Source organism: Phalacrocorax carbo, chromosome 4 (assembly GCF_963921805.1).
Source record: "Phalacrocorax carbo chromosome 4, bPhaCar2.1, whole genome shotgun sequence".
NCBI lineage: Eukaryota > Metazoa > Chordata > Aves > Suliformes > Phalacrocoracidae > Phalacrocorax > Phalacrocorax carbo.
In genome coordinates this window covers 50,022,629-50,047,854 of record NC_087516.1, presented here as the reverse complement: position 1 = coordinate 50,047,854, position 25,226 = coordinate 50,022,629, and the positions used below count along the sequence as shown (strand labels likewise).

General features: G+C 48.8%; 3 protein-coding genes and 1 non-coding gene across 9 annotated transcripts in view; 2 read left to right on the top strand and 2 right to left on the bottom strand.

The window, feature by feature from the left end:
• Positions 1 to 10,832: 10,832 nt before the first annotated feature.
• LOC135313101 (ribonuclease CL2-like) lies at positions 10,833 to 11,885 on the bottom strand. 2 transcript variants are annotated; one of them, XM_064449889.1, is made up of 2 exons: positions 11,778 to 11,885; positions 10,833 to 11,360 (listed from the first exon to the last, which is right to left on the bottom strand). In XM_064449889.1, exon 2 carries the CDS (start codon positions 11,352 to 11,354, stop codon positions 10,917 to 10,919), a length of 438 nt encoding a protein of 145 aa, XP_064305959.1. In that variant the 5' UTR covers positions 11,355 to 11,360; positions 11,778 to 11,885; the 3' UTR covers positions 10,833 to 10,916. The 2 variants fall into 2 exon arrangements, with proteins under 2 accessions (XP_064305959.1, XP_064305960.1); XM_064449890.1 differs by having other exon boundaries at positions 11,772 to 11,864.
• Positions 11,886 to 14,426: 2,541 nt separating this feature from the next.
• RPS3A (ribosomal protein S3A) lies at positions 14,427 to 18,315 on the top strand. Its single transcript, XM_064449887.1, has 6 exons — positions 14,427 to 14,557; positions 15,047 to 15,150; positions 16,345 to 16,532; positions 16,707 to 16,915; positions 17,483 to 17,592; positions 18,149 to 18,315. The coding sequence occupies exons 1-6, from the start codon at positions 14,496 to 14,498 to the stop codon at positions 18,268 to 18,270; spliced, it is 795 nt and encodes a 264-aa protein (XP_064305957.1). The 5' UTR covers positions 14,427 to 14,495; the 3' UTR covers positions 18,271 to 18,315.
• Positions 17,813 to 17,883, top strand: LOC135313314 (small nucleolar RNA SNORD73). The gene has a single exon (XR_010372930.1). It is a non-coding gene; the product is annotated as a small nucleolar RNA SNORD73 (small nucleolar RNA).
• A 2,849-nt stretch (positions 18,316 to 21,164) lies between the features above and the next one.
• Positions 21,165 to 25,226, bottom strand: part of SH3D19 (SH3 domain containing 19) — an 86,886-nt gene continuing 82,824 nt past the window's right edge. For all 5 annotated transcript variants that reach the window (XM_064449886.1, XM_064449882.1, XM_064449883.1 and 2 more), the window contains one exon: positions 21,165 to 24,488. In XM_064449886.1, coding sequence (XP_064305956.1) covers positions 24,372 to 24,488 — 117 coding nt within the window. In that variant the 3' untranslated portion in view covers positions 21,165 to 24,371. The remainder of the gene's footprint in view (positions 24,489 to 25,226) is intronic.

Here is a 25,226-nt window from a genome sequence, read left to right as displayed (position 1 = left end):
GCAGCCCTTGGAGAAGGGGTAGGTTTGCAACACGTGGAGAGAGCCCAGCACCAGTTTAGCTGAGACAGGATGTCATGAGCTGACCTACCCTCCTCCCAGCTCAAAATGGGGAGAAATTCACGAGTGCTTTCCTCTAGCCTTGATTCACCTCCAGATACAGCCTTCTCTCTTGGGGGAATTTTAATTCCCCAGGTTTTTTTGACACTTCCTACACTTTCTGTGAATCTTTTCCAGGCTTTTCACCTGGATTATTTTTTTTATCTATTTGGCTATGGTTGCTGCTGATGGGAGGGGATGGTTCCTCATCTGGGCACCCATTTGCAATGAATTTCCCGTGATCCCCTTAGGGAGGAGGCTGTGCATGTCCCTGCCTGCTAAAAGAATGTGGGATGGCTCCAACTGTGGCCCTCAGGGATTTTTTTTGTACAGTGGCTTTCTTGCCTCTGACTTTTGGGTCCACTTCCCTGCAACATAGGTGGCAGGACCCTTTTGGCTTAGGAACCACTGCCCCATGGACCATCCCGGACACATGGCCCTGGAAAGTCTGGCCCTGGCTTGCTGCATGTGGTCTCACATGGGTCAGCAGAGTGGTGAAACAACTGGAGAATCTGCCTGAAGGAGCCCAGCATGTTTTTCAGAGATAAGATGAAGAGATGACTCAGTTTCTAAGCATAAATATAGGGAATAAGTTGGAGGCAGCTCTGCAGGACAGCACTGAGGGTGACCTGGCCATAACAAATCCAAACTGTGCTGTCAACGGGGAGATTATATGTGGGGCAAGTGACTGGCAAGGCTTGGATTGGGTACTCAGCAGGACTCAGGAAGTAGCCAAGCATCCAACCAATTCCCATAATATGAGATTTCTGCTGTGTATCTTTTTGGGGAAAGCAACACCTAAGCATCAGTTGAAAGCCACAGCCGAGTCCGATAACTTTGCTGCCTTACTCCCCCCTACCCATGCTGTCCTCAGCACACCACAGGCATTAGCCTCCCTTTTCCTAGCAGGCATTCTTGCCCCCATGCCCGGGATCCTCTGCAAGAACAGTGGAGGCGATGGATCATCCCTCTTCCTCATGTGGCAGGGGACACAGCTGACCCTGTGCCCTGGGGGCCAAGCATGTGCCCCACTTGGTGGGGGGGATGAGTATTGCAGGAGACATCTAATTGGGAACACAGTTTGGGGTCCACATGCCACAGGGACAGTGCTGAGGAGCAACTGATGGAGGAGCACCACAGACCTATGCATCGTGACAGTACTGCTGGGTGAGAAAAGGGGTGTTTCATGTTTTGTGCTGCCCCCAGATGGACTGAAAGTCCCTTTCCCTGTGCCCAGGCTCCCAGTGGTCTGTGTACACAAGAAAGGTGGAAAGACAGGCCAGCAAGGTGAGGTGGAGGAGTTGCTCTTTATGTGAGGGAGCAACTGGAATATATTGAGCTCTGCCCAGGGGTAGAGGAGAGCTTATGGGTAAAAATTAAGGGGCAGTTAAATATGGGTGACACTGCTGTGGGCGTTTGCTACAGGCCACCTGATCAGGGAGAAGTTGTTGACAAGGCATTCTACAGACAGCTGGAAGTAGCCTCACAATCAAAGGCCCTGGTTCTCAAGGGGGACTTCAACCACCCTGATATTTGCTGGAAAAGCAACATGGCAAGGCACACACAATCCAGGCGGTTCCTGCAGAGCATCAAGGATAACTTTTTGATGCAGATGGTGGAGGAGCCAATGAGGTGAGATGTGCTGCTGGACCTTATCCTAACAAACAAAGAAGGTCTAGTTGAGGATGTGAGGGTTGGGGGTAGCCTTGGCTGCAGTGACCATGAGATGGTTGAGTGACCATGAGATGGCCCTGATGAGATGCACCCACGAGTGCTGAGGGAGCTGGCGGATGCTGTCGCTAAGCCACTCTCCATCACCTTTGAAAGGTCCTGGAGGACATGAGATGTGCCTGAGGACTGGAGGGTAGCAAATGTCACTTCGGTTTTCAAAAAGGGCAAGAAGGAGGACCCAGGAAACTATAGGCCAGTCAGCCTCACCTCCATCCCTGGAAAGGGGATGGAACAGTTAATTCTGGAGGTCATCTCCAGGCATGCAGAGAAAAAGAAGGTTATTGTCGTGGTTTAGCGGCAGCTCAGCCCCACACAGTCACTCACTCGCTCCCCACCGGTAGATGGGGGAGAGAATCAGAAGGGTAACGCTCGTGGGTTGGGATAAGAACAGTTTAATAATTAAAATTAAAAGAAACAACAACAGAAATGCAATGTAAAGGAGAACAACGAGAGGCGCAAAGCCCCGGGGGAGGGGGGCGGCGAGGAGGGAGGGGGAACGAACCGCCGGAACAAACCGCGCGCGCCGCAGCCGCTCGCCACCCGCCGACCCGACGCCTCCGTGCTGCCACTGCCCCCCCCCCCCCCAATATATTGGTTGTGGTGTCACATGGTATGGAATGAACCTGCCATTGGCCAGTTGGGGTCAGCTGCCCCCACCGTGGCCCTGCCCCTCCCAGCCCCCCCCGCCACGCGGCAGAGCGCGGGAAGCTGGAAAGGTAGCCAACCCCCACAGTGAGGAGAATTAACCCCTTCTCAGCCAAAACCAGCACAGTTATCAGAAGCCATCAACATGGATTCACCAAGGGGAGATCATGCTAGACCAACCTGATAAGCCTTCTATGATGGCCTGACTGGCTGAGTAGATGAAGGGAGAGCAGTGGATGTTGTTTATCTTGACTTCAGCAAGGCTTTTGACACTCTTTCCCATAACATCCTCCTAGGTAAGCTTAGGAAATGTGGGTTAGATGAGTGGACAGTGAGGTGGACAGAGAACTGGCTCAACAACAGAGCTCAGAGCATCGTGTTCAATGGCACAGAGTCTGGCTGGAGGCCTGTAACTAGTGGTGTTCCCCAGGGACCTGTGCTGGGTCCAGTCCTGGTCAACATATTCATCAATGACCTGGACAAAGGAACAGAGTGTAACCTCAGCAAGTTTGCTGACGATACCAAGCTGGGAGGAGTGGCTGATACACCAGAAGGCTGTTCTGCCATCCAGCGAGACCTGGACAGGCTGGAGAGCTGGGCCGAGGAGAACCTGATGAAATTCAACAAATGCAGGTGTAAGGTCCTGCACCTGGGGAGGAACAACCCCATGCACCAGTACAGGCTGGGGGCTGACCTACTGGAAAGCAGCTCTGCTGAGAAGGACCTTGGAGCACTGATGGACAGCAAGCTGACCATGAACCAGCAACATGCCATTGTGGCCAAGAAGGCCAATGGTATCCTGGGGTGCATTAAAAGGAGTGTGGCCAAGCAGGTTGAGGGAGGTTATCCTCTTCCACTCTACCCTAGTGAGGTGACGTCTGGAGTATTGCATCCAGTTCTGGGCTCCCCAGTTCAAGAAAGACAGGGAGCTACTGGAGAGAGTCCATCAGAGAGATATGAAGCTGATCAGGGGGCTGGAGCGTCTCCCATATGAGGAAAGGCTGAGAGGCTTGGGTTTGTTCAGCGTGGAAAAGAGAAGACTGAGGGGGGATTTCATCAATATGTATAAATATCTAAAGGGTGGGTGTCAGGACGATGGGACTAGACTTTTTTCAGTGGTGCCCAATGACAGGCCAAGGGGCAATGGGCATGAGTTGGAACACAGGAAGTTCCACTTAAACATGAGAAAACTTCTTTCCTGTGAGGGTGCTGGAGCAATGGACCAGGCTGCCTGGAGAAGTTGTGGAGTCTCTTTCTTTGGAAATATTCAAAACCAGTCTGGACACAATCCTGTGCCCCCTGCTCTAGGTGTACCTTCTCAAAGAGGGGGGCTGGACGAGATGATCTCCAGAGATGCCTTCCAACTCCTACCATTCTGTGATTCTGTGAAAGACAGCTCTGCCAGTGCCTGCTATCACCATGGAGGATGGATTGCCAGGAGCTGGACACAGTTGCTGACTGGTGCGTTCATAGCACAGGTTAGTTTGGTGGGGAGGTTGTGTGGTTCCTACGTGAGATGAGGCTGAGACCCAAAACCCTGAGAGAAACACTGGGCAGGCAGTTCTGCTACAAGCCCTCTTGCCCAGTGGTCTGGTGACCTAGCCTCCCTGCTTCAGAGCATCCCTCAAAGCTGAGGGACATTCCAGGAGTAAAAGCTAACCTGGTTCTCCAGAGATGCTGTTATATGACATTCCTTGGCCAACAGCACTTCTCACCCTGTGTGCTCATGTGTGCAGGGATGTGCCCCACCACCCACACAAGTTAGCCCAGGACAGGCTCAGTTCTGCTTCAGCTTCTTGGCAAGCAGCAGCAGCAGCAGCGCGAAGCTGTAGGAGAGGGGAAGGATGCTGTTGCAGGAAGTCCAGAGCAGGCAGAGCATGGAGAAGCTCTCGGTCTCCACAGCCACCAGGTTGTAGGCAACGATGAGCTGTGTGAAGACCCAGGTTGTGCCACGGTAGAGGAGCTTTGCACCCTGGGAGGTGGCCTGGGCACTGAGGAAGGAATGGATGCGGTAGTCAGCCTCCACCATGACAGCCCAGCACAGGAACCCAAAAAGCTGCCCAGGCCGGAGGCCGTGCCACCAGGCAGAGAAGGCAAAGGTGGCTAGGAGTGGCTGGGTAGGGCAGCGCTGGAAGATGAGTCTCCTCAACCAGCTGCCCATGGCTGTGCCAGCAAGAAGACATCCTCCAGCGAGGAGGAATATATACCTGGAAGAGACCAGATGCCCTTTGGCTGCCTTTTGGGGAAAATGGGGCTTGAAATTCCTGCCACAGTGTTGGTATCGGAGCTTAGTCTTGGTTCTGCAGCCTCCACAGGCTCCCTGTAGTCTGCCTCTTGGCGGCTCATGGGGCTGAGGGAACACCAGGGCAATCATGGCTGCAAGCAGGAACTGGGGGGGGGGGGGGCGGGGCAGGGGGGCGCACTGGGGCAGATATTGCTGGCCCTGCCTGGCCCCCATCCTAATCACACCAGAGGTAGTCCCTATTTCCTGCCCTGCCCATGTGCTCATCCTGGTACATCCCTAAACCCACCTCTCACAACACTGGAGTGTCCAACCTAGCTCTTTTGTCCTTAATGACCTTGATCTGGCCCCACAGCAGAGAGAGGGGGCTGGGGACAGCTCATAGCCAAGCCATACAAATGCCCCTACCCGAGTTAGCAGGGACTTGCTACCATGCATCCCACTGCACCTCTGGCCAGGAGAGCCCCCAGAAAGCATCCACAGTCATGACTTGCCCTCAGCGCGGCAGCAGGGGTGATGACTACGTACCGGGCAGTCAGAGAGAGGCGCTCCGAAGCACAGAGGTGGTGGAAGAGAGCAGCAAAGGGGAAAGCCGCCAGCTGGTACGGGGCTGCAGGGAGAAGGACAAGCAGGTCTGCCCAGCGCATGGAGCACCTTGCTTCTTCAACTGCCTCTGATGCCTGGAGAAAAGACTGAGCTAAGGGCTGCTCTGGCTCCTCTTTATATGTGGCAGGACCTCAAAAAAACAGAGCAGAGCCAAGGAAACAGAGGTATCTGCAGGAAGGGAAGCATGTTTTTTGCATTCATCAGTGCTGACTCCTTTAAGCACTTCTGTCTCAAGGTTTGTGTGTAGGTGGAAAAAGCTGTGGTTGGTTATTTGCTCTGCCAGACGCCTGGGCCATTACCACATACTTCAAAGACAGTTGAGAGCATGCTGCCGAGGTAAGAGCCTCTTGAGCTGCCACATGTGCCACCATGTGCACCTCAGAGCAAAATCCCCAGTAACTCCCAGAGTCTTGGTCCTTTCTCTTCACTTCCTCTCAGCTCAGTCCTTCACAGAAAGCTGTGGCTTTTTCCTGGCTCATTTGTTATGGGGTAGTGGTGGGGACGTCCGGGTATTTAAACCCCTGGTCACAGAAAGGAGAGGATGGGTTCTGCCACATCTCAGTGATGAGGGAGGGTGAGCACCTCAGCCCCACCACACAGACCAAGCTACAGGGCCTTTTCATTTACAAGAGATAAAGGAATAGCTCTATTCTCTCCGAACAGTTTTTCTTCAAGACAATAACAAAAAAGAGAAAAAAAACAGGACTCAGAGAGAGGACTCGGAGAAATATGTGTGATGGTAGGGATCAGTCATTGCAGTTAAACTGTTTCAACTGCAAATTCATTCAAATATGTGTCATACGAGAAAGCAAAAGGTCCTCTTTTGGGCCAGGCCAGAAAGAGATTTGAAGAGTGATCTCTAGGGTGACATGGAGCCAGCTGCTATTGCTCTCATAATGCCACCAGCAGTATTTCATGCTAAACAGACAAAAATCTTCAAGAAAACCAGTCTACAGGACTTCACTCTTCGTTGTGAGATACAGCTAAGAAAAACCAGATGAATTCAAATGGAAAGCTCATGGATTTTTTTTTTTAAACTCAGTTGATATCTGCTTTATTTTAAGCAAATGAACAGTGTGAATGCAAAGAGGAATACCATGGACTTTCCTTCTGGAAGGAAAAAAAAAACCCATACTGGAGGGGTAGAAGAAATAAGGTTTTCCCCTTCCTCTGATGAATTTTTCAAAATATCTAGATTAGTCTGTGTTTCAATAAAAGCAAAATTGGCACCGGAAATTACAGAAAGAACTGTGCTCATTATAAAAAGAAATTTTATTTTAAAAGTATATCGGTTCTGACTTTCATGAATGCTTCACTGAGCTTTTCAAGCTATCATAATGTTGCAAAGCTTGCCACATTATTTGGATGAGTTATTTAGTTATAAGAAGGTGGGGAGACCAAAACCCCATAGAAAAAATTATTAGAGCAAATGCTGCAGAGAAACTGGCTGTATTTTGCTATATTTGTGCAGGGTATATTTTAAGAGCAAGCGATAGCACTGGAGAGAGGCTTTTTCCATGTCAATATTGGCATGCGTGGCATGCAGCAACAGCCTGGTTTCACAGGACTCATTCTGCCCAATCCATGGAGCCTGGTATTGACTTTGCTGAGTAAATATTTTTGAAGGCCTTTGCAGTGCCTACTTAAGCAATTCCCTGCTATGGTTCTGCAAAAATGCCACTGATTTTCAAGAAGCAGAAATGAATTTCCACAGTAGCATCGGAAATGTTAACCAACTGCTCACGCCTCTCATTTTATACCATCAGACACCAGGCGGTGGAAGTATGATCTTAGAGCAAGCATGTGAGCCATAGTGAAGCATGTGAGAGCACATTATTTGCTTCATTTGCACGTACTGAACAAGCAACAGACTGGTTCCTGGCAAAGGAATTAATTGTTTGATAATATGGCAGGTGAGAAGAGGAGGCTGACCACTGTCACAGCAAACTCTGGGCATGAAATTCGAGCAGGTAGGACTCAGATACTAGCTTTGGGCTAGCATCCAGAAAGTTTATAGTTGTGTTCTTGGTGGAATATAGCACTGTTTTGGAAAGTTTTGGTTGCCTATTGTAATGTAGCCTGTACTGATCTGCTGCAGGACACACTGCAAAGTGAAAGGCGTACATTGAAAGCAAAAAATGTTAGTTGAAAGAAAAAGTCAGACTAACACAGTTTGTCTTTTCTCCAGAGAAAAGTACATAAATGGGAAGGAAGGCCATTAAATAGGGTTCAGGAGGCCTGAACTGAGCTCCCGTCTCAGACTTTCTCTGTGACCTTAGGAAAGCTGCTTAACTCCCATCCACAAAACAGAGATGATAGTTTCTGTCTCCCTGTGGTGTTATAAGTACCTAAATGAGAAAGGAATTAAGAAATAAATGTAATGGTTTATTAATACACAGAAATGCAAAAATCCCTCCTTTATTTTCAGGCACCAATCCCATGCTGGCCTTTTGCTACTTGCTGCCATTACAGATTTGCTGACCACTGCCTGTAAATGGCCCACTGCTGCTTGTGGCAAAGGCCTTTTTGTCTCCCCAGATAAAGGGCCACATCCCAGTAGTTTAAAGGCAGTGCAGAAGTCTCTTACCACAAATATGATCCCACTCATGGAGGTCTGAAGTTGTGCCTGGGGAAGGGGGAAGAAAGGCATTTCCATTAGTTCTCATGTGATTTTTTTTTCTGTCTTCTGTGCTTCTCAATACACAAATCAGTAATTAAAAGTGTAAGTTAACTGGCAATAAATTAAATTAAGTGAAATTTATGCAAATCACTTTTTTCCCTGCAATATGGCCTTGCAACTCCTGAGCACAGCCACATCCACTGAATTTAGTGCCAGTGAGGGGCCAGCCCTGTGCCCTTCCCTGTGCCAGCAGTGGCAAAAAGGTGATTTATTTTCAAGGCAGAATCCTGTTTGGAACATCTTTGTCTCTTTTGGTGTTGAGACCAAGACCAGATGGAGAGGATCCTTTTGTACTTCCTAAGGTTTTGGGACATTTAGAACAGGAACTTACGTCACTGGAGACCATCCCCTGTGCCAGTCCCCCTCAACCTCACCACTGAGCTCCTGAGATAGGAGGTTTACAGCTCTGAGCACCATGAACAGTAGCCAGTGATGGGGGAAAAAAGGTGTAGGGCTGCACGCTGTTCCCCTTCCATCCCCTTTCACATGATACGCAAGCCCCACAGAGGGCCAGTTCTTGTCCTGACATCTCCTTTTGGAGATAGCAGGAGCAGCTACAGCTTTTCTGATCCTTGTTATGAAGCCAGCAGATCAACTGGTGCTTTCTTTGCCTCAGATAAAGTACCTGAGTATGATCCCCATTGCCCCTGACTGCTGGAAAGAGTGGGTGTCCTAACACCCTCGGGATGATCCCAATTCCTTCGTGGTGAATTTTTTCCCTTTTGCCTTCACAAAGAACAGACACTAACATAAGCTGAAGAAGTGGAGTTGCTTCTCAGGGGAAAGCACAGCAGAAGGGTGAACCAAGAGAGCAATAATGGGACGGGATGTGCCAGAGGGGTGGAGCTGCCCTGCAGGCAAAAGGGAGATGACAGAAACAAGGCAGACTTCCCAGCACATTCAGGTAGCCCCAGCATGCAGGGCATCCCAGAACTGGCATTGCTGCTCTGGGACTGCTGCTCAGAGCTGCCTCCCCAAGGTGGGCACCACCTCTCCCATGCTCTTCCTCATCTGTTGTGGCAGGCTCGTAGGGTAAATCACAGTGGTGATATTTTTCTCTCTCAGTTTCAGGATGATCTGAGCTGCCAGCGAACAGATGGAGAGGCTGGAGTCCTCCTCCAAGCCTTGAAGAACCAAGGTAGAAAGAAACAGAGCTGAGATTAAACCCTTCTACTTGTAGAGACCCCAGGCATTTCCTCCTGAGAGGGTCAGCCCACCCAGCTCCTCCCACAGCCAGGAGGGAGCAGCATGGACAAGTGAATCTGCTGGAAGTTGCTGTACCAGGAATGCCCCAAATGCCCTTGAAATACCCCAGTTCCTCTCCAGTGTGCAGGGAGTAGAGCTCTCCTCACTGGGAGAGGGCTGAGAGCTGGAGTTCACCAGTCCATAGAGGGTCCTCCAAGTGCCTTTCTGCTGAACTCCAGAAAAGGAGCACCTGAGTTACTCAAGGCACATGAGCAAGAGACATCTTGGACAGGGAGCAATTGAAAAGGATCGGGAAGACCATTTGCTTCTTTTCCTCCTCGGCTACAATTTCTGAGTGCATTTGGGCTGCCTTTGTGCAGCTGCACAGCACCTGGATGTCACCACTTCCATTGGAGTCCTCAGGGCTCCCTCCGCAATCGGACCAGAGCAAAGAGGACCCCCTGCCTGCTGGGCTGCATTAGGCAGAGTGTTGCGAGCAGGTTGGAGGGAGGTGATCCTGCTCCTCTGCTCAGCACTACTGAGACACACCAGAGTGCTGGGTCCAGTGATGGACTTGCTGATACAAGAGAGACATGAAAATACTGGAGAGAGTCCAGCAAAGAGCTGATGATGATGATGAAGGGACCGGGGCATCTCTGATAAGAGGAAAGGCTGAGACAGCTGGGACTGTTCAGCCTGGAGGACAGAAAGCTCAGGCAGGGGATGCTTATCAGTGTACTGATGGGGAGGAACGAAGACAAGGAAGCCACACTCTTCTTAGTGGTGCCCAGTGACAGGACAAGAGGTGATGAACACAAGCTGAAACACATGAAATCCCATCCAAACCCAAGAAAATACTTGTTTGTGTATGCGTGTGCATGTACTGTGTGTGTTGTGTGTATTGTGTATGTGGGGTGTGTGTGTTTGTGCTGTGTATGTGTGCTGTGTGTAGGAGCGGGCGTGTGTATGTTTTGTGCTGTGAGTTGCTGTGTGGTTGTGTGCACTGTGCATGCTTTGTGTGCATTGTGTTTCTCTGTGTGTGCAGTGTTGTGTTTCTGTGTGTGTTCAGCGTGCATGGAGTGGTGGTTCAGGCTTGCGTGTGGCCCCAGCCAGTGCTTGGCTCTGCGAGGGTGCTAAGGGGGGCCAAGAGCAGCCTCAGCCCCAGAGGGGCCGCAGGCAGGGTCATAGGCACGTGGGAGAGGGGACTGTGGGGCACATGAGGATTTATGGGGCAGGCATGGGGGAAGCTGGGGGGTACCCGGGGAGTTAGGAGGCACATGGGTTGTTGGGAGACCCTGCAGGAGCTATGGGGTATCTGGAAAAGCAATGTGCCACCCAAAGGGTCAGGATACCAGGGAAGAGAGTTGGGCGCACATCAAGGGGATTTGGGGCCCCTGCGGAGGTTATGGGGCACCCAGGGGAGTTGTGGAGTACACAGGAAAGGGGAGTCTGTGGGGCACAGGAGAGGTCAGAGGCACCCTAGGGGGTTATGGGACTCTCAGGAGGTTGGGAAAACACATGGGTTTATGAGGCACACGGGAGCCAGGTCGACCTTGTGCAGGGTTGGGGACACCCAAGGGGGCTCAGGGGCACCCAGAGAGGGGTAGGATCAGAGGGTCCCCCCAGAAGCTGATGCCAGAGCCCAGGCCTGTAGCACCTCCTTTATTGCAGGACCTAACGGACCCCCCAATGGGAGGGCAAATCCACATCCCCACTTACAGCCACCCCATGTCAAACCTCCCTTGGGGGCATGTGGGTGCCAGCGAGGTGCACGGGCAGCCCATCAAGGCAGGCGACACGCACATGGTGGTGGAGCTGCCGGGCCCGGTAGGTGCAAGGGGGCCGGGTGTCCCCCCCCCGCAGGCGGCAGGCTGTGAGGCTCATGGGTGTTGGGGTGCTGTGGAGTCCCGCTGTGTCAGGCGTCTGGGTGCAGGCAGCCACCAGCTCTCCAGCTGGTGCGTGCACAAAGGTGTTGGAGGGCTTGCAGGGCCGCCCCGGGGCCGTCACCTGCCGGCGTGCCAGCATGGTCTCACAGTAGCGGTGTGCCACGAACACGGATGTCCGGGGGTAGTCCACATGCTGCCGCAGGAACTTCTCATAGCGGCTCTCACCCACTGCCTCTGGCAGTGCTGCCAGCACCAGGGCCATGCATAAAGCCCAGCCCGCCATGGACACCTGCGGAAAGTGGGGTCAGGGGCATCTGGACTTCTGGGCCCCCAACTGGAAACCCCACCCTGGATGCTCAATTCCTTTACAAATTCCTCCTCCCAGACACTTGGGTCCCTTACAAATCCCCTCTAAATGCATGGGGATCCCCCCTGGACACCTGGGCCACCTGTGGATCCCACCTGGATGCCTGGGTCCCCTACAGAACACCCCATGGACACCTGGGTCCCCTACAATTCTGCACTCCCCCAACACCCGGCTCCCCTGTGGAACACCCCCGCCCTGGACCCCTGGATCCCCTATAGATCCACCCCCTGCCCCTGCACCTGGATCCCCTACATATCCTCCCTTCCCCACTGGATCCTTGGGTCCCTCACAGTCCCCTCCCACAGACACTCTGGTCCCCTATGCATCCCTCACCCGCACCTCTGTGTGTGCCTCAGTTTCCCTTATGGCCTCGGGATCTCTGGATCCCTCCCACTCCTCTGTGCCTCTTTTATACTGGCCCCAGCTGGGCCCAATGGGCAAGGATCCAGGAGGAGGGGCAGGGCAAAGAGCAAAGTCCAGTGGATGTGGGGCGGGAGCCAGGCACCCAGGAGGCCCCACTCCCCCTCATGGCCCACCCCAAGGTCATTAGGTAGTCATTAACGAGCCACACCACTGGCTGTGCACGTCCCCTCGGCTGCCCCCTGCCCATGTTGCCTTGGACCGTGCATTCAGGCCTCGGCCATGTGTCCCATGGCGGGCAGGATACCTGGTCCCCTTGGGCAGCAGGGCAAGATACCTAGTCCCATTGTGGGTGGGCAGGATGTCAGCATCACGTCTGGGGCAGCTGACAGACACTCCTGCCCCTTTTGGATGATGTGGTATGTCCGTGGCTGCCCCACATTGCTTCGGGAGGTGTCTGTCCCTTCCCCCTGTGCCCCCTTGCAAATTCGTACCCCTGGGAAGTGCCAGGATGCATTCTTCTACAGCATTCTCCTAGTGAAGCTGGTGGCTCATGGCTTGGACGGGTGTACTCTTTGCTGGGTGAAAAACTGGCTGGATGGCCGAGCCCAGAGGGCTGTGGTGAATGGAGCTAAATCCAGTTGGTGGCTGGTCACAAGCAGGATTCTCCAGGGCTCAGTGTTGGGGCCAGTCTTGTTTAATACCTTTATCAGTGATCTGGATAAGGGAATTGAGTGCACCCAAAGTAAGTTTGCAGGTGACACCAAACTGGGGGGGAGTTTGATCTGTTTGAGGGTAGGAAGGCTCTGCAGAGGGACCTGGACAGGCTGGACTAATGGGTTGAGGCCAACTGTACGAGGTTCAACAAGGCCAAGTGGCAGGTCCTGCACTTGGGTCACAACAACCCCATGCAACGCTCCAGGCTTGGGGAAGAGTGGCTGGGGGGCTGCCTGGCAGAGAATGACCTGGGGGTGTTGGTTGACAGCCGGCTGAGCACAAACCAGCAGTGTGCCCAGGTGGCCAGGAAGACCAACAGCATCCTGGCTTGTGTCAGGAATAGTGTGGCCAGCAGGAGTAGGGAAGCGATCGTGCCCCTGTACTCGGCACCAGTGAGGCCGCACCTTTGAATACTGTGTTCAGTTTTGGGCCCCTCAGTACAAGATGGACATCGAGGTGCTGGAGCATGTCCAGAGAAGGGCAACGAAGCTGGTGAAGAGTCTATAGCACAAGTCTTCTCTGGAGCGGCTGAGGGAACTGGGTTTGTTTAGTCTGGAGGAGGCTGAGGGGAGACCTTCTCACTCCCTACAACCTGACAGGAGGTTGTAGCAAGGTGGGTGTTGGTCTCTTCTCCCAAGTAACTTGTTTTAGGATGAGAGTCAATGGCCTCAATTTGCATTAGGGGAGGTTTAGATTGGATATTAGGAAAAACTTCTTTCCTGACAGAGAGTTCAAGCATTGGAACAGGCTGCCCAGAGAGGTGGTGGAGTCACCATCCCCGAGGGTGTTAAGAAATGTGTAGATGTGGCACTCCAGGACATGGTTTAGGAGGCCTGGTGGTGTTGGGTTGACGGTTGGACTAGATGATCCTAGAAGTCTTTTCCAACCTTAATGATTCTGTGATTCTATGATTTTGCCCCAGCATTACCTCACATGCTCCCAGCTGCTCCACTGAGGCAGAGACAAGCAAAGAACCACGAGCCAGCCTGAGCCAAGAAGAGCGTGTCCCTTCCAGAGGGAGAGGCATACAGTGCCCGGGGGAGGCTGTCACCAGTGGGTGCAAGTGGTCTCCACTGCCCTCTTCAAAGACATGATAGAGACTGTGATGGGAAGTGGCAAACCAAGGATGAAGAAGCAAGTGGAGCCTCCAGCTGCCCCTTTTCTGCATGAGCAACCAAGTTTGACCTCACCAGTAATTCAGGAAAGACGATGACACCGGGTGCCGGCATTCCATGAGTGGGCCCCAGCACTAGTGCCAGGCGCTGCTGTGAGATGCACCCTCCCAGTGTGTGCCACCATCAGACCAGACCGACTTGCCCCCAAGGACGGCACAGAGCTGCGCCCCCGACTGCCCCAGGCCCACCGTGTCCTTCAGCCTGGGGCAGGCTCGGTCCTGGGCACCACCTACCCCAGAAGAGCTGAGGCGGCAGATGCCCTGCCCTGGGCTGCGGTGGCATCTCCAGGGCAATGTGGCCTCTCAAGAAATCCTCCTCCGAGCCGCGGAGCCCCTGGCCACCCCTCGCCGGCGCGGACGACGGGCACAGCCCCCCTCGCCGATCCCCCGAGGCTGACCGGCCGCTGCTCCGCCGGGCAGGGGGCAGGGTGGGGCTCTCATCACCGCCCCAGCGCTGCCCCTAGCTGGCACCGGGCGGGTCCCGGGCCCAGAGCCGTCTCAGCCGGGCACCCTCAGGCACCCCGCCAGAGGCTGCCGTGGGGCTCCTCGGCGAGCCACCACCCGCGGTCCCCGCCTGTCCTCGGGGAGCGCCCCCTGCCCCACGCACGCCCCTGCTGCCGCCCTGACCCCCCCTGCCCCCCGTCCCCCCCGCGCCTTTGGTTCCGACCCGCCGTGGTACGGCCCGGGGGCCGCCCGCCCCCTCCCGGCGCGACGCCGCTCGCGGTTCTCGCGAGAACACCGCCGCCGCTCTCGTATAATCTCGCGCGAGCGGCCGCTTCCGGTCTTTTCGTCGGCAGGGCGGGACCATGGCGGTGGGCAAGAACAAGCGCCTGACCAAGGGCGGCAAGAAGGGCGCCAAGAAGAAAGTGTAAGGGCGGCCGGGGAGGGCGAGAGGGGCCCGGGGGCGCCGGGCGGGGCGCCGCGGCGGCGGGATGCCGCGGGTGCGCGGCGGATGGCGGCGGGCAGCGGCGGGCGCCGGCGGGCGCTGCTGTCATGGCGGCGGGCGCGGGCCTGGGCTGGAGGTGTTCGTGGGGAAGTCTCTTGTGGCGCGCTGCTCGTATCGCCCCGGAGCGATGGCCGGGGCTGTAGCGCTGGGTGGTTTTCTGTCATCTTGGCTGTACGATGCTCCTGCAGTTGGGTTCCAGCTTTCTGAAGTAAACTGAAATGAACGCCTGCCTCACTGCAGTGGGTAGTAGTAACTGTCTCCATCCATATACTTACCAGCCTGCCCGCCTTAAACTTGGTGAGAAAATTCTGACGTCTGACGCTTCCATTTCACAAAACATATGGGGAGGAAGTTCATATTTCAGCCCGGTTTCTTTTTTAAAAAAATCTTTTCTGCTTTATTTAAATTAAGGGTTGATCCTTTCTCCAAAAAGGACTGGTATGATGTCAAAGCACCAGCAATGTTTAATATCCGAAACATTGGGAAGACACTTGTCACCAGGACCCAAGGAACTAGTGAGTAGTGGGCTTTGTACAGTAGAGGGAGATGTATTTGTTCGATGTGCTAACTCCAAAATGAGTCCCGATTAAAGAACTGCTGACAAGTAGTTTTTGCTTGTAATATTATGAACCTGGAAGCTTAAAAACAAGAAAAAAAAAAGTGTCTCTAACTTAATTGCTTGATTGGAGTGAGTTTTCTTAAGTTGACAGAGTTGTTTAAGTAAATGAGCTTAGTTGCAGGGGAGTTAATGCAGTGTGGCCCTCGTTCGTACAGGCGTACCAAACCATGGGCATGATACACAAGAACATGCCTGAAGTTTCTAATGAGCTGCTGTTGTGGTAACATGACGAGTTTGAGGAAAGCTCTGAGTTAAGGAGTCATTCTGATTATCCCAGAGGGAGACGTGGAGGCACTGCTACAGGAGACCTTGGTCATAATAGGATCATAAAGACTGTTGTGTTAGAAGAAACTGAAATTTGAAGCTTTTAGGTAAAGAGATCTCTCTGTCGAGAAGTAGAATTGCTGACTTAATGGGAGCATATGTAGGTGTACCACTGAATGGTGAAGGTTTTTTATATGACCTGGCACACCTTAGGGAAAGGAAGCCTCTGTTAGGAATACAGGGTGATCCGGAGAGAGGTGACAGTATTTTTGGAAGGTTAACCATGTAGAGTGGCTAAGTAGTTGCATTATACTATTCTGGTTGCTCTTAAAGTAACAAAGATGATTGTTATTTTGAACTGTGTACACATGAAACAAGTAAAATAAGGGGCACTGTAAACCAAGGATGAGTTAGCCAATGTTAAAATGGTTAATTGTTAGAGGTAGAGCTGTGAAATGGCTGTCCTTAGGTGTTTGTTGCTGCTTTATCTCAAGCACACATGGCTTTTTATGTTTCCAAATACTTTGTAACCCCTTCCACTTAAAAAAAACCAAACTATCACACATGCTGGAATCTGCAGTGTGCTGGTATTTGTGTTCAGGATCTAATATAATTCTATTAAAAAGATTCCTCATAAAGTTAACAAAATATGGTATTTGGTTCTATGAGTTGATGTGATCTCGTTCAAGATACGTATAAACTTCCGAGCTGTGAAGCTCATGGCATCACCTACTATTAGAAAACACTGAATGGAAATTCAGTATCTGATTTGAATAATGTTTTTATAATGGTAAGAAAAGGTGTTTTCTTTTGTTTCCTCATGCAGAAATTGCCTCTGATGGACTGAAGGGTCGTGTATTTGAAGTGAGTCTGGCTGATCTGCAGAATGATGAGGTTGCCTTCCGTAAATTTAAGCTGATAACTGAGGACGTTCAGGGCAAAAACTGTCTGACCAACTTCCATGGAATGGACCTCACCCGGGATAAAATGTGCTCCATGGTCAAAAAGTGGCAGGTGTGTAAAGAACAAGGTCTGCGTTGTTGCTAGTGCCTTTAGGAAACGAAGAATCTGCTGGCACCTGGCAAAGCTATGTTTGAAGTGGCATTGGCAGATACTGATGCATGTCGGGTGCATGGTTTTGAGAAACTTGTCCGTCACGTTGGTGACAAATGATCATTTCTTTTTTAGACAATGATCGAAGCCCATGTAGACGTCAAAACCACCGATGGTTACCTGCTGCGCCTCTTCTGCGTGGGTTTTACGAAGAAGCGTAATAACCAAATCCGCAAGACCTCGTATGCCCAGCATCAGCAGGTTCGGCAGATTCGCAAGAAGATGATGGAAATCATGACCCGAGAGGTCCAAACCAATGACCTGAAAGAAGTTGTCAATAAGCTGTAAGCTTTGTCCGTGTTTTCGGTTTGCTCCCCTACAGTTTAAATAGTTGTTTGTTGGTCAGTTGTTACTGAGTGCTTAGGGAATGCTGGCGCTTTGCGTGCTGCTTGGCAGAGACCAGGCAAGGTGCCTCTTGTCTTGGAAAGCTGATGTGCTGTTTTCTTCGAATACTCTTAGTCTCATATTTGGCTTCTATCAACCATCATGTTTGCGTAAGTATTTTCCTACAGACTAAAACTGTAATTCTGACCAGCTGTGTCTGTGAATGTTCTGGGTTCTTCTGACAGAAGGATGTTTTCCAAAGTGTGGTGTTTGCTTCCAGAAGTTTGCAGATTTTGCTCTCAAAATAAGCATGCTTGCACTATGTCCCTTCCAACATTGCAAGGAAAATGTCTTAAGAGTCTAAACATGCTTGAAAAAATTGTCAGAGTGCGAAGCTAGTATTGATGACGCAGGCTTCTATAGAGAGTATTATGCGTTCCTAGGAATTATTTTAAGCCTGTGTTGCAGATGAAGGAGAAGGCATAATTTTTAACACTCTGGTACTGATGTGCTCTCTGATCTCTCAGGATCCCAGACAGCATTGGCAAAGACATAGAGAAGGCGTGTCAGTCTATCTACCCTCTTCACGATGTCTATGTCCGCAAGGTTAAGATGCTGAAGAAGCCCAAGTTTGAATGTAAGTCGATTACCGCAAACACGTAGCGTTCTTTGAGGAGGATGTGGGGAGCCGTTTCTCTAAAACGCATTTGCTTTTGGATAAAGATGTTAAAGCAGCCTTGTGAGCTTAAGTAGCTGTAGCAGCTAAAAGGCTTGTCCTTCTAGTCAGTGGTCAGTTCGCAGCTTTGTTGAATTCTGGCCTGAAACTGCTGCCGAATGCTCTAAGGCTTTGGCTTGGGAATGAATGATGACAAAATGTTTCGGTCCCAGATGACATCGAATGATTCTATTTTCCCCCTTTTCTGACATTCCCATATAATGCAGTAGTAGGTTACATCTTTTTAAGAAAAACCTTAATTTGCAGCTTCATTATGTAGCACTCATTTCACTGCTTGTTTTTGTCTGACTCTCAGTTAATGCAGCAGCATCTCCTTGTGTGAGCTTTCTGGAATGGGCTCGATCGTACCTACATTAAATGTTCTGGTGGTTTAATTTGTATATGGTGACCAATTCAGTAATTTAAAACTGTCTTAAATAGATGTATCTCTCACTATGTATAATACTTTTCTTTTTAGTGGGCAAGCTGATGGAACTGCATGGTGAAGGTGGTGGTGCTGGGAAAACTTCTGGAGATGAGGCAGGCACTAAAGTAGAGCGAGCTGATGGATACGAGCCGCCCGTGCAGGAGTCTGTCTGAAACTGAAAACTGATAGAAAATAAAAGTTTTAATATACAGAAATAATGCTTGGTTGCCTGTCTTGCTACTGGACAGTGCTGGTACTGGATATGGGAATGGGTTTTTAATAAGGTAAACCTATTGCCTTGGCTTAAAAAAAAAAGGAAAAAATACTTGTTTTGGAGAGCTGTATTTCATGATTGGTGTTGCGAGATGGGTGGAAGAAGGTGGGTTGTAAAAAGGTGCTATTGGAAAGTACAATACCAAGGATTCTGTATGCTGTTTTTTCCCCGGTAGTTTTTGTCCTCAGAACCCTTGCGGAATGTGTGCAGAGTTTGTAGCTTCTGTTATACTGGTGAAACGTGCTTCGAAGAGGAGTGTTGTACAGGGCAAGTGGGGTGCCACGCAGGGAAACTCACTGCTTCAGAATTCTTTGTTACAAGGAAGCTTGAGGGGTTCATCAGACTACTTGAGAAATTCATAACATGTGTGTTTAAGCTTCTTGGTGGTAATTTGTTTGATATGGCCTCATGGGGTAGATCTGGTCTCTGATACTCAAAAGGTCTTAAAAAGATCTTGAAGTTGTAATTCTGATTGTGGAAGCAGTGTTAAGCTTTGAGCAGTGTGGAAACGCAGAATATGCTCAGGGGTAGGGTTGTGTGTAGTATTTTTTATCCTCTATCAGAACTGAGACATAACTCTAATCACAGTTTAAAAACCTGTGGTGCTTCAGGGTAAAAAATTCTACCATAAAAAGGCAGTGGTCTATGTTCTGAAAATAAAGCGCTTAAAATTGCTCTGCAAATCGCTCAAGAGCGCTATTTCCATTATCTGGTAGTGTTTTGCTTGTTTTTCATCTTGTGCTGCCTTAAAAATGGAAGAGTGTGTTCTGGGTAAAACGAGCATTTTGCACTATCGGCATGTTTTCGTTAGATTTGGGCAACGAACCTAAACTTTGTGCTATTACATTGTTGCTAGGTTTGTGATTTAAAACCTGAGAAGAAAATGGTGCCGACCTACTTGGGGCGGTCACTGAGATCGCGGTGGTGGCTCTTGCAGTCAGCTGTGAAATAGCTTAGGACGAGAAATGAGGGAAAGTCATGAGATGTTACTGTTGGAACCGAGATAGCAGGGGAGAGGGACGCTACCCGTGGGGGCTGTGCTCTTCTGTGTTGGGGATTTTCACCTTTTCCTAGCTGATAATTCTGGTTTGGAGCAAATGATGTGCAAAAAGAAGATGATCCTTTCTAATTTAGAAGACTGCAGGTGATGTGTTTTCATGTTGTGATTCCAAGTTACTATTTTAACATGGGGGGTGATATTTAGAACAGCCCATGACTTAATATTTGGGTAACCACCTTTACTGGACTGTAAATGTGGGCCTGCTTGTTCTGCGTTTTCCAGTTTGCGTAGTGGCAGGGTAGCGAGTGTTCAAAATCTTCATGATGCTGACACAGGAGAAAGCAATAGTGCTGCTTCAGGTCTTCTGCGTTGCTCTTTTCATCTGCGCCCTTGAGGCAGGTGTCGTTCTCCATGAGTTGTATTTTTGAAGTCATGAATTGCAACAAATTCCACTTCACTTTTCTAGTAAAAATGAGAACTTTTCGCTTGAGTTAGAAAAACAAACCGTGACTTAGGGTAAGCGTAGTGAGGTTGACAATTTTTGAACCTACTACAGCTAAGTTATAACGCAGATGCATACATACATATATGTGGATGTGGAAGCCCTGCATCAAAGCTAAGATCTGTCAGAGCTTTCTAGTGATAGATGTGTGTTGGCTGTATTTTTTCTGCTTAGCAATGTTTCCATCAAACACATCCTGAGGGGCCGCAGGTGGCCTGTATTCTGTAGACTAGGAGAGTTAGAAATCCTAAGGTGTTGTTTCTGAAAGCTTGTGTGTCTTCTATCCTGTGCCTTTTTCCTTCAGCTGTGTGCCTTTTTCCTTCAGCTGTGTGCCTTTTTCCTTCAGCTGTGTGCCTTTTTCCTTCAGCTGTGTGCCTTTTTCCTTCAGCTGTGTGCCTTTTTCCTTCAGCTGTGTGCCTTTTTCCTTCAGCTGTGTGCCTTTTTCCTTCAGCTGTGTGCCTTTTTCCTTCAGCTGTGTGCCTTTTTCCTTCAGCTGTGTGCCTTTTTCCTTCAGCTGTGTGCCTTTTTCCTTCAGCTGTGTGCCTTTTTCCTTCAGCTGTGTGCCTTTTTCCTTCAGCTGTGTGCCTTTTTCCTTCAGCTGTGTGCCTTTTTCCTTCAGCTGTGTGCCTTTTTCCTTCAGCTGTGTGCCTGGGGAGTAAATGTTGCAAAAAGGCCAGTGCAGGAGCATCTTGGGCATGAGCAAGAACTTGCTTTTTTCAGTTTTTCAGAAACTGTTCTACAGTTTCATGCTGTTCTGGTTTGGATGGGGTTTTTTTGTTGTTTGGTTTGGGGTTTTTTTGAACACAGCACTGCCGTTACCACGTAGGGGGCTTCATAAAATTATTTCACATGGAGAAAAGTTAAGCAGGAAGGAAAATTTTGTGCATCCTCTGTAATCTCTATGAAAAACCAACTGAAAAATGATTGCTGCTAGTCATACACCATCAGCAGAGCACACTTAAAAGTATGCGTGGAATTGCTAAAAGTATGTGCAGGTGGGGCTCAGGCTGTACCTTTGATACAGGTAAATCTCACAGGTAGATCTTTCCACAGCATGGGTAGAACATCACAGTTTTGTGCGATGCCCTGCAGCGGCAGCTGGCTGCTGCAGGTAGCAAACGTCAGATGCTGCAGGTGGTAAGTGTGAAATGTACCCGCGTCCAAAGGCTTGAATAAAGCCGTCTGGATTGTCTGCGGGGTTTGGGCTACTCATAAGGGGATGCAATAGTCCCTTATTTTAAGGGAGAGCTCTTTTCTCCACAGCATAAAACAATAAAAATGTTATAATGACTTAATTATAAAAATTTTATTGGTTAAATACATTCTTAATTTACAGAGGTACCATAACAAACTTACTGGACTTAACAAAGATTTATTTAGGACACTGTTAGTTGTACACAGAACAAAGATGTCTTCCCGACGATATTTCCAGAGGGTGGATCAAACAGAAAATGTTTTTATAAATGAGGCTTTTATTACTGTACTAACGTATGGGGGTCTAGCTGAATTTCAAGGTTACAGCTCAAATTTGCTACTATACTGCTGTTAGGATTTGTGCTCCACCTCATTCTCTGTTTTTTTTTTGCAGATTATGCACTGTACACCTTAGGAATTTTATGTTATGATCTATATGCAGTTTCATGGTGATAGTAGGCATCATATATTAAGAAATCCCTTCCTGTAAAAGCCGAGCATCTAACTTGTTTCAGTTTTAATAAATATGCTGTTTTAGCTGCCTGCAGTAATGCAAGCAGCCTGTAGATGGCACTCCTTGCTCTGATTATAAGGCTTTGCTGCTCTTCCTGCCCTGCATAATAGGGAGGAGATGAATAAAATAAAGCAGAGTGGTCTTATCTACTGACAGGCACTGACTTCAAACATTCAGTGGAATTTACAAAAACAACTGGTTTATACACAGTTATAAAAACGGGGAAGAAAAAATTGAAAAAAAAATTATACAAAAGGGTTCTACTTTTGAGACTCGTATCAAAATCTTAGAAAACTGCCAGACAAACGGTAAGTAAACATTACACACTTCAGCCTCACTCACCACCACGATGATGCAGTATGTCTTTGGAGGACCTGGGTATTCTGTTGGTGTGGGCTTTGCTTGGTTCTGCTGTTCTCCCCCCGCTGTGCACGCTGGAGGTTCAGGAATCAGGTTGGCACAGGTCATGGCGAGAGAAGCCTGTTCTAACAGGGCGATCAACTGAAAGTTTATGGTTGAAAAGTCTGAGTGGGCTTGCAGGAGTCAGGAAATCTTACCTATCTATATATGTTTCCTTGGATTCCTCTAGGAGATGGCTGTTTTATTGGAATAAATAAGGAGGTGGGCTTACGTTAGATTCTACAGGAGTTCCAGATAGGCTTGTTGGAGATGGTAAAATTTAATAGCTGCATAAATTGTTGTGTTTCCACCTTTCTAGAATAGCACATGATTTCTAATTGGTTTTTATAATGTTAATCCCCTTAATGAAAGTAGAAATCCAGTTCTTGGCTCATTAACCCTGCATGTGATCTTCATCCCCCAGTTGTGTGAATGGTATTGGTGCAGTTTAAATATACAGCACCTCATGTTCATGAGGCTTCTAGAGAAAAAAACAGACGGCTAACACCTGTGTCCATATCTGCAAGTACTGTGGCGTAGCAGTGGCTCTGCAGAGCAAAGTGGCACCAAGAACCTTGTGTCTGTGCTGTCTGTTCCTTGGGCTGGCTTCAGGCAAGCTCCAGTCTGCTACTGAGACTGGACGCCTGGTCCCTGCTGTGGGGGAGTCCTTCAGCCCAGCTTTGGCTGTAAGCTTGCTTCTGCCTGCTGCGATGGTAACCAAAGCATGTGCGCGGGGAGGGGAGGGCTACACTCACCAGCGTGCTTAGACACCAGTTTGGGCACACCCTGATCTTTTGTGGCAGTAGGTATTTGAAGCCATCGTACTTGGACCTGGTGTTGGTAAAGTTGTAAGCAGACACATGACAGTCAAAACTATCTCAAGGTCAATCATGATTCCCATTTCCAGTCTCCATCTGCCACTCAACTGTTGGCCCTTCTGCAACCTGAACTTCCAGACCCACAAAGAAAAAGCTCCTAAGGATATCTTGATACCTGCATGAGTAATGACCCATGCTAACAGCTTACTGGTTCCTTTCTGTACAAAAGTGAAGGAATGCTGTCAAGCAATGAAAGCCCCAACTGCAGCATAATTCTTTCCGTTCCAGTCTGATGAAGTTAGTGGTTAATGGAGATGTGTTTTAACTTTTTTGTCAGAAGCCAAGTGTTGCAAAAAGGAATTTACTACCAGATGTTCCTACCATGTGACGCTACCTCCATCATGGCTATCTTAGTTTGTTTGCTGCTTTTTACTAAATGCTTTTGGAGCTTCTTGAAGTAACCTCTTGCCCTGCGTGTTTTCCTTAAGGCCTCGACAGACCATTTATAATGATGCTCAGTATAGCTGGTATGTGGTAACAAACTGAAAACTAATCCCATGTCTGCTGAAAGCTAAAACCAAGGCTGTAAAATATCCTTCGTGTTAAGGATAGGAATAGTGTTACTGAAGTATGTTCCAGTGCTTGAGTGACAAATGAAATGCAGACTGAGCGAAGACTGGCTTTCCACTTACATGAAGGGGGTGGAGGGGCAAATAGTTGGAATAGTGCAGCTACTGCATGGAGGGATCTGAGAAAGCTCAGTAAATGCTGTCCATCACAACTGGCTTCAGCTGGGAAAGGAGGGTACGATGGAGCTCAAACAACAGTAGAAACATTAAACCTATATCTGGAAGGGATTTTAGGGGAAGGGAGGAAGGTCTAAGATGATTCATACCTATTTGAACATTATTTGTTAAGAGACAAAATACTTAAATTCTTGTGATCTTCCTGTATGAGCAGCTTGGGCTAAGAATAGAAGAATACTACACAAGGATTGGCTTCGGAGTTTTCCCTCTTACCAGTATTAGATTTTATATTTTTCTACTATGAAATATCAGTTATCTTCCTTATTCTCTAAGTCATAAAACAAGTGGATTCTACTGCTAATGTGGAAGTCAGGCAGTAATGAAACTTGGATATCAAACTTGATCTACATACTGAGTGCTGTAATTATATCTTAAAAACAATTTTTTAAATTTGAATTTAAAAAAAGTTTTTAAAGAAGCCCAAAGAACCTTACTTTATGCAGACTCTGTGCATGATAAATGTAATACCAGATAGTAAACACACTAGAAGGCTATTTAAGTTAAAATGGTGTTGCACCACAGTATTTCCCTAGTTGGAAACTGCTAAAAATCCTGCTTTTATTTGCTCTCAGAGCATTCATGAAGCATGACTACATACACTGTCACAGAAGACTCAAATTTTTCTTATTTGACTTCAAGACACTAGTATGACTGTCTAGAAAAAGTAGTGCAAAACATTGATAGTCAAAACGATGATGTCTTTGATGTGCCTTTAGGATAGAAAACATTCTCTCCCACATGCAGGGAGTGCAAAGAGAGGCAACAATTCACGGTGCTTTTAAAATCTGAACAAAGTTCTTGGGAAATATCCCAGACTTCCCTTGTATCTCTCCGCTCATCCAGTCTTCGTCTACAGCTTCCAGCTCTGTTATTGTATCACCTGCCTGTAAGAGAAGGAGTAACATGAGCCAGTACAGCTTACCCTGCAATGTTAATGCATGCATAGCTGATGTTGTTCAGAAGCAATTAATATCAATCACATAGAAGAGAGGCAGGACCTGGCCAGTCCCTTTGGTTGGTTACACTTCAAGATTGTTTGCCAAAACCAGCTGAAGCTTCTCTCAGGGTAAAGACTTGCCTATGCTGTAAAATCCTTCCGTGCGGAAAGAAAAAATAGCACTGCTGATTAACTTCTTGCATTGGTTAAGCAATCCAGGTAGGTATGTTGGAGAGCTGGCTCACAGGCCCCTGGCCTTACTTGTTAGTCCCTGCTCTATTATGAGGTTTTCTTTTCTTAAAATTCTGCAAAACTTTTGGTTTTATTTTTTTTACAATTTAGTCCAAATATTTTCCAGCACTTTAGAAACTTCCCCGTCCTTTAGAAACTTTCCTTTTCTAAAAAGGAAAGCAATCATCGAAGCAGCTTAGTGTGGCCATTTAAAATAAGCTGCAATGCCTATATTTGATCCTGTTTCTGTTTTCACTGTCCCATGCCACACCCTTCACCTTTCGTACTGTTATGGCCCTGGCCTTTCTTCCAGTACCATTATTCCCCTTGTCTGCTTTAAAGAATCCTTTATCCTTTCAGCACTGCAAGCTGCTAATGCTGAAACTTATTATTTTCCTAGGTTTAGAAAGAGAAAATAGTGTGTTCCAGCTGACGAACACAATTTGGGGCCTGC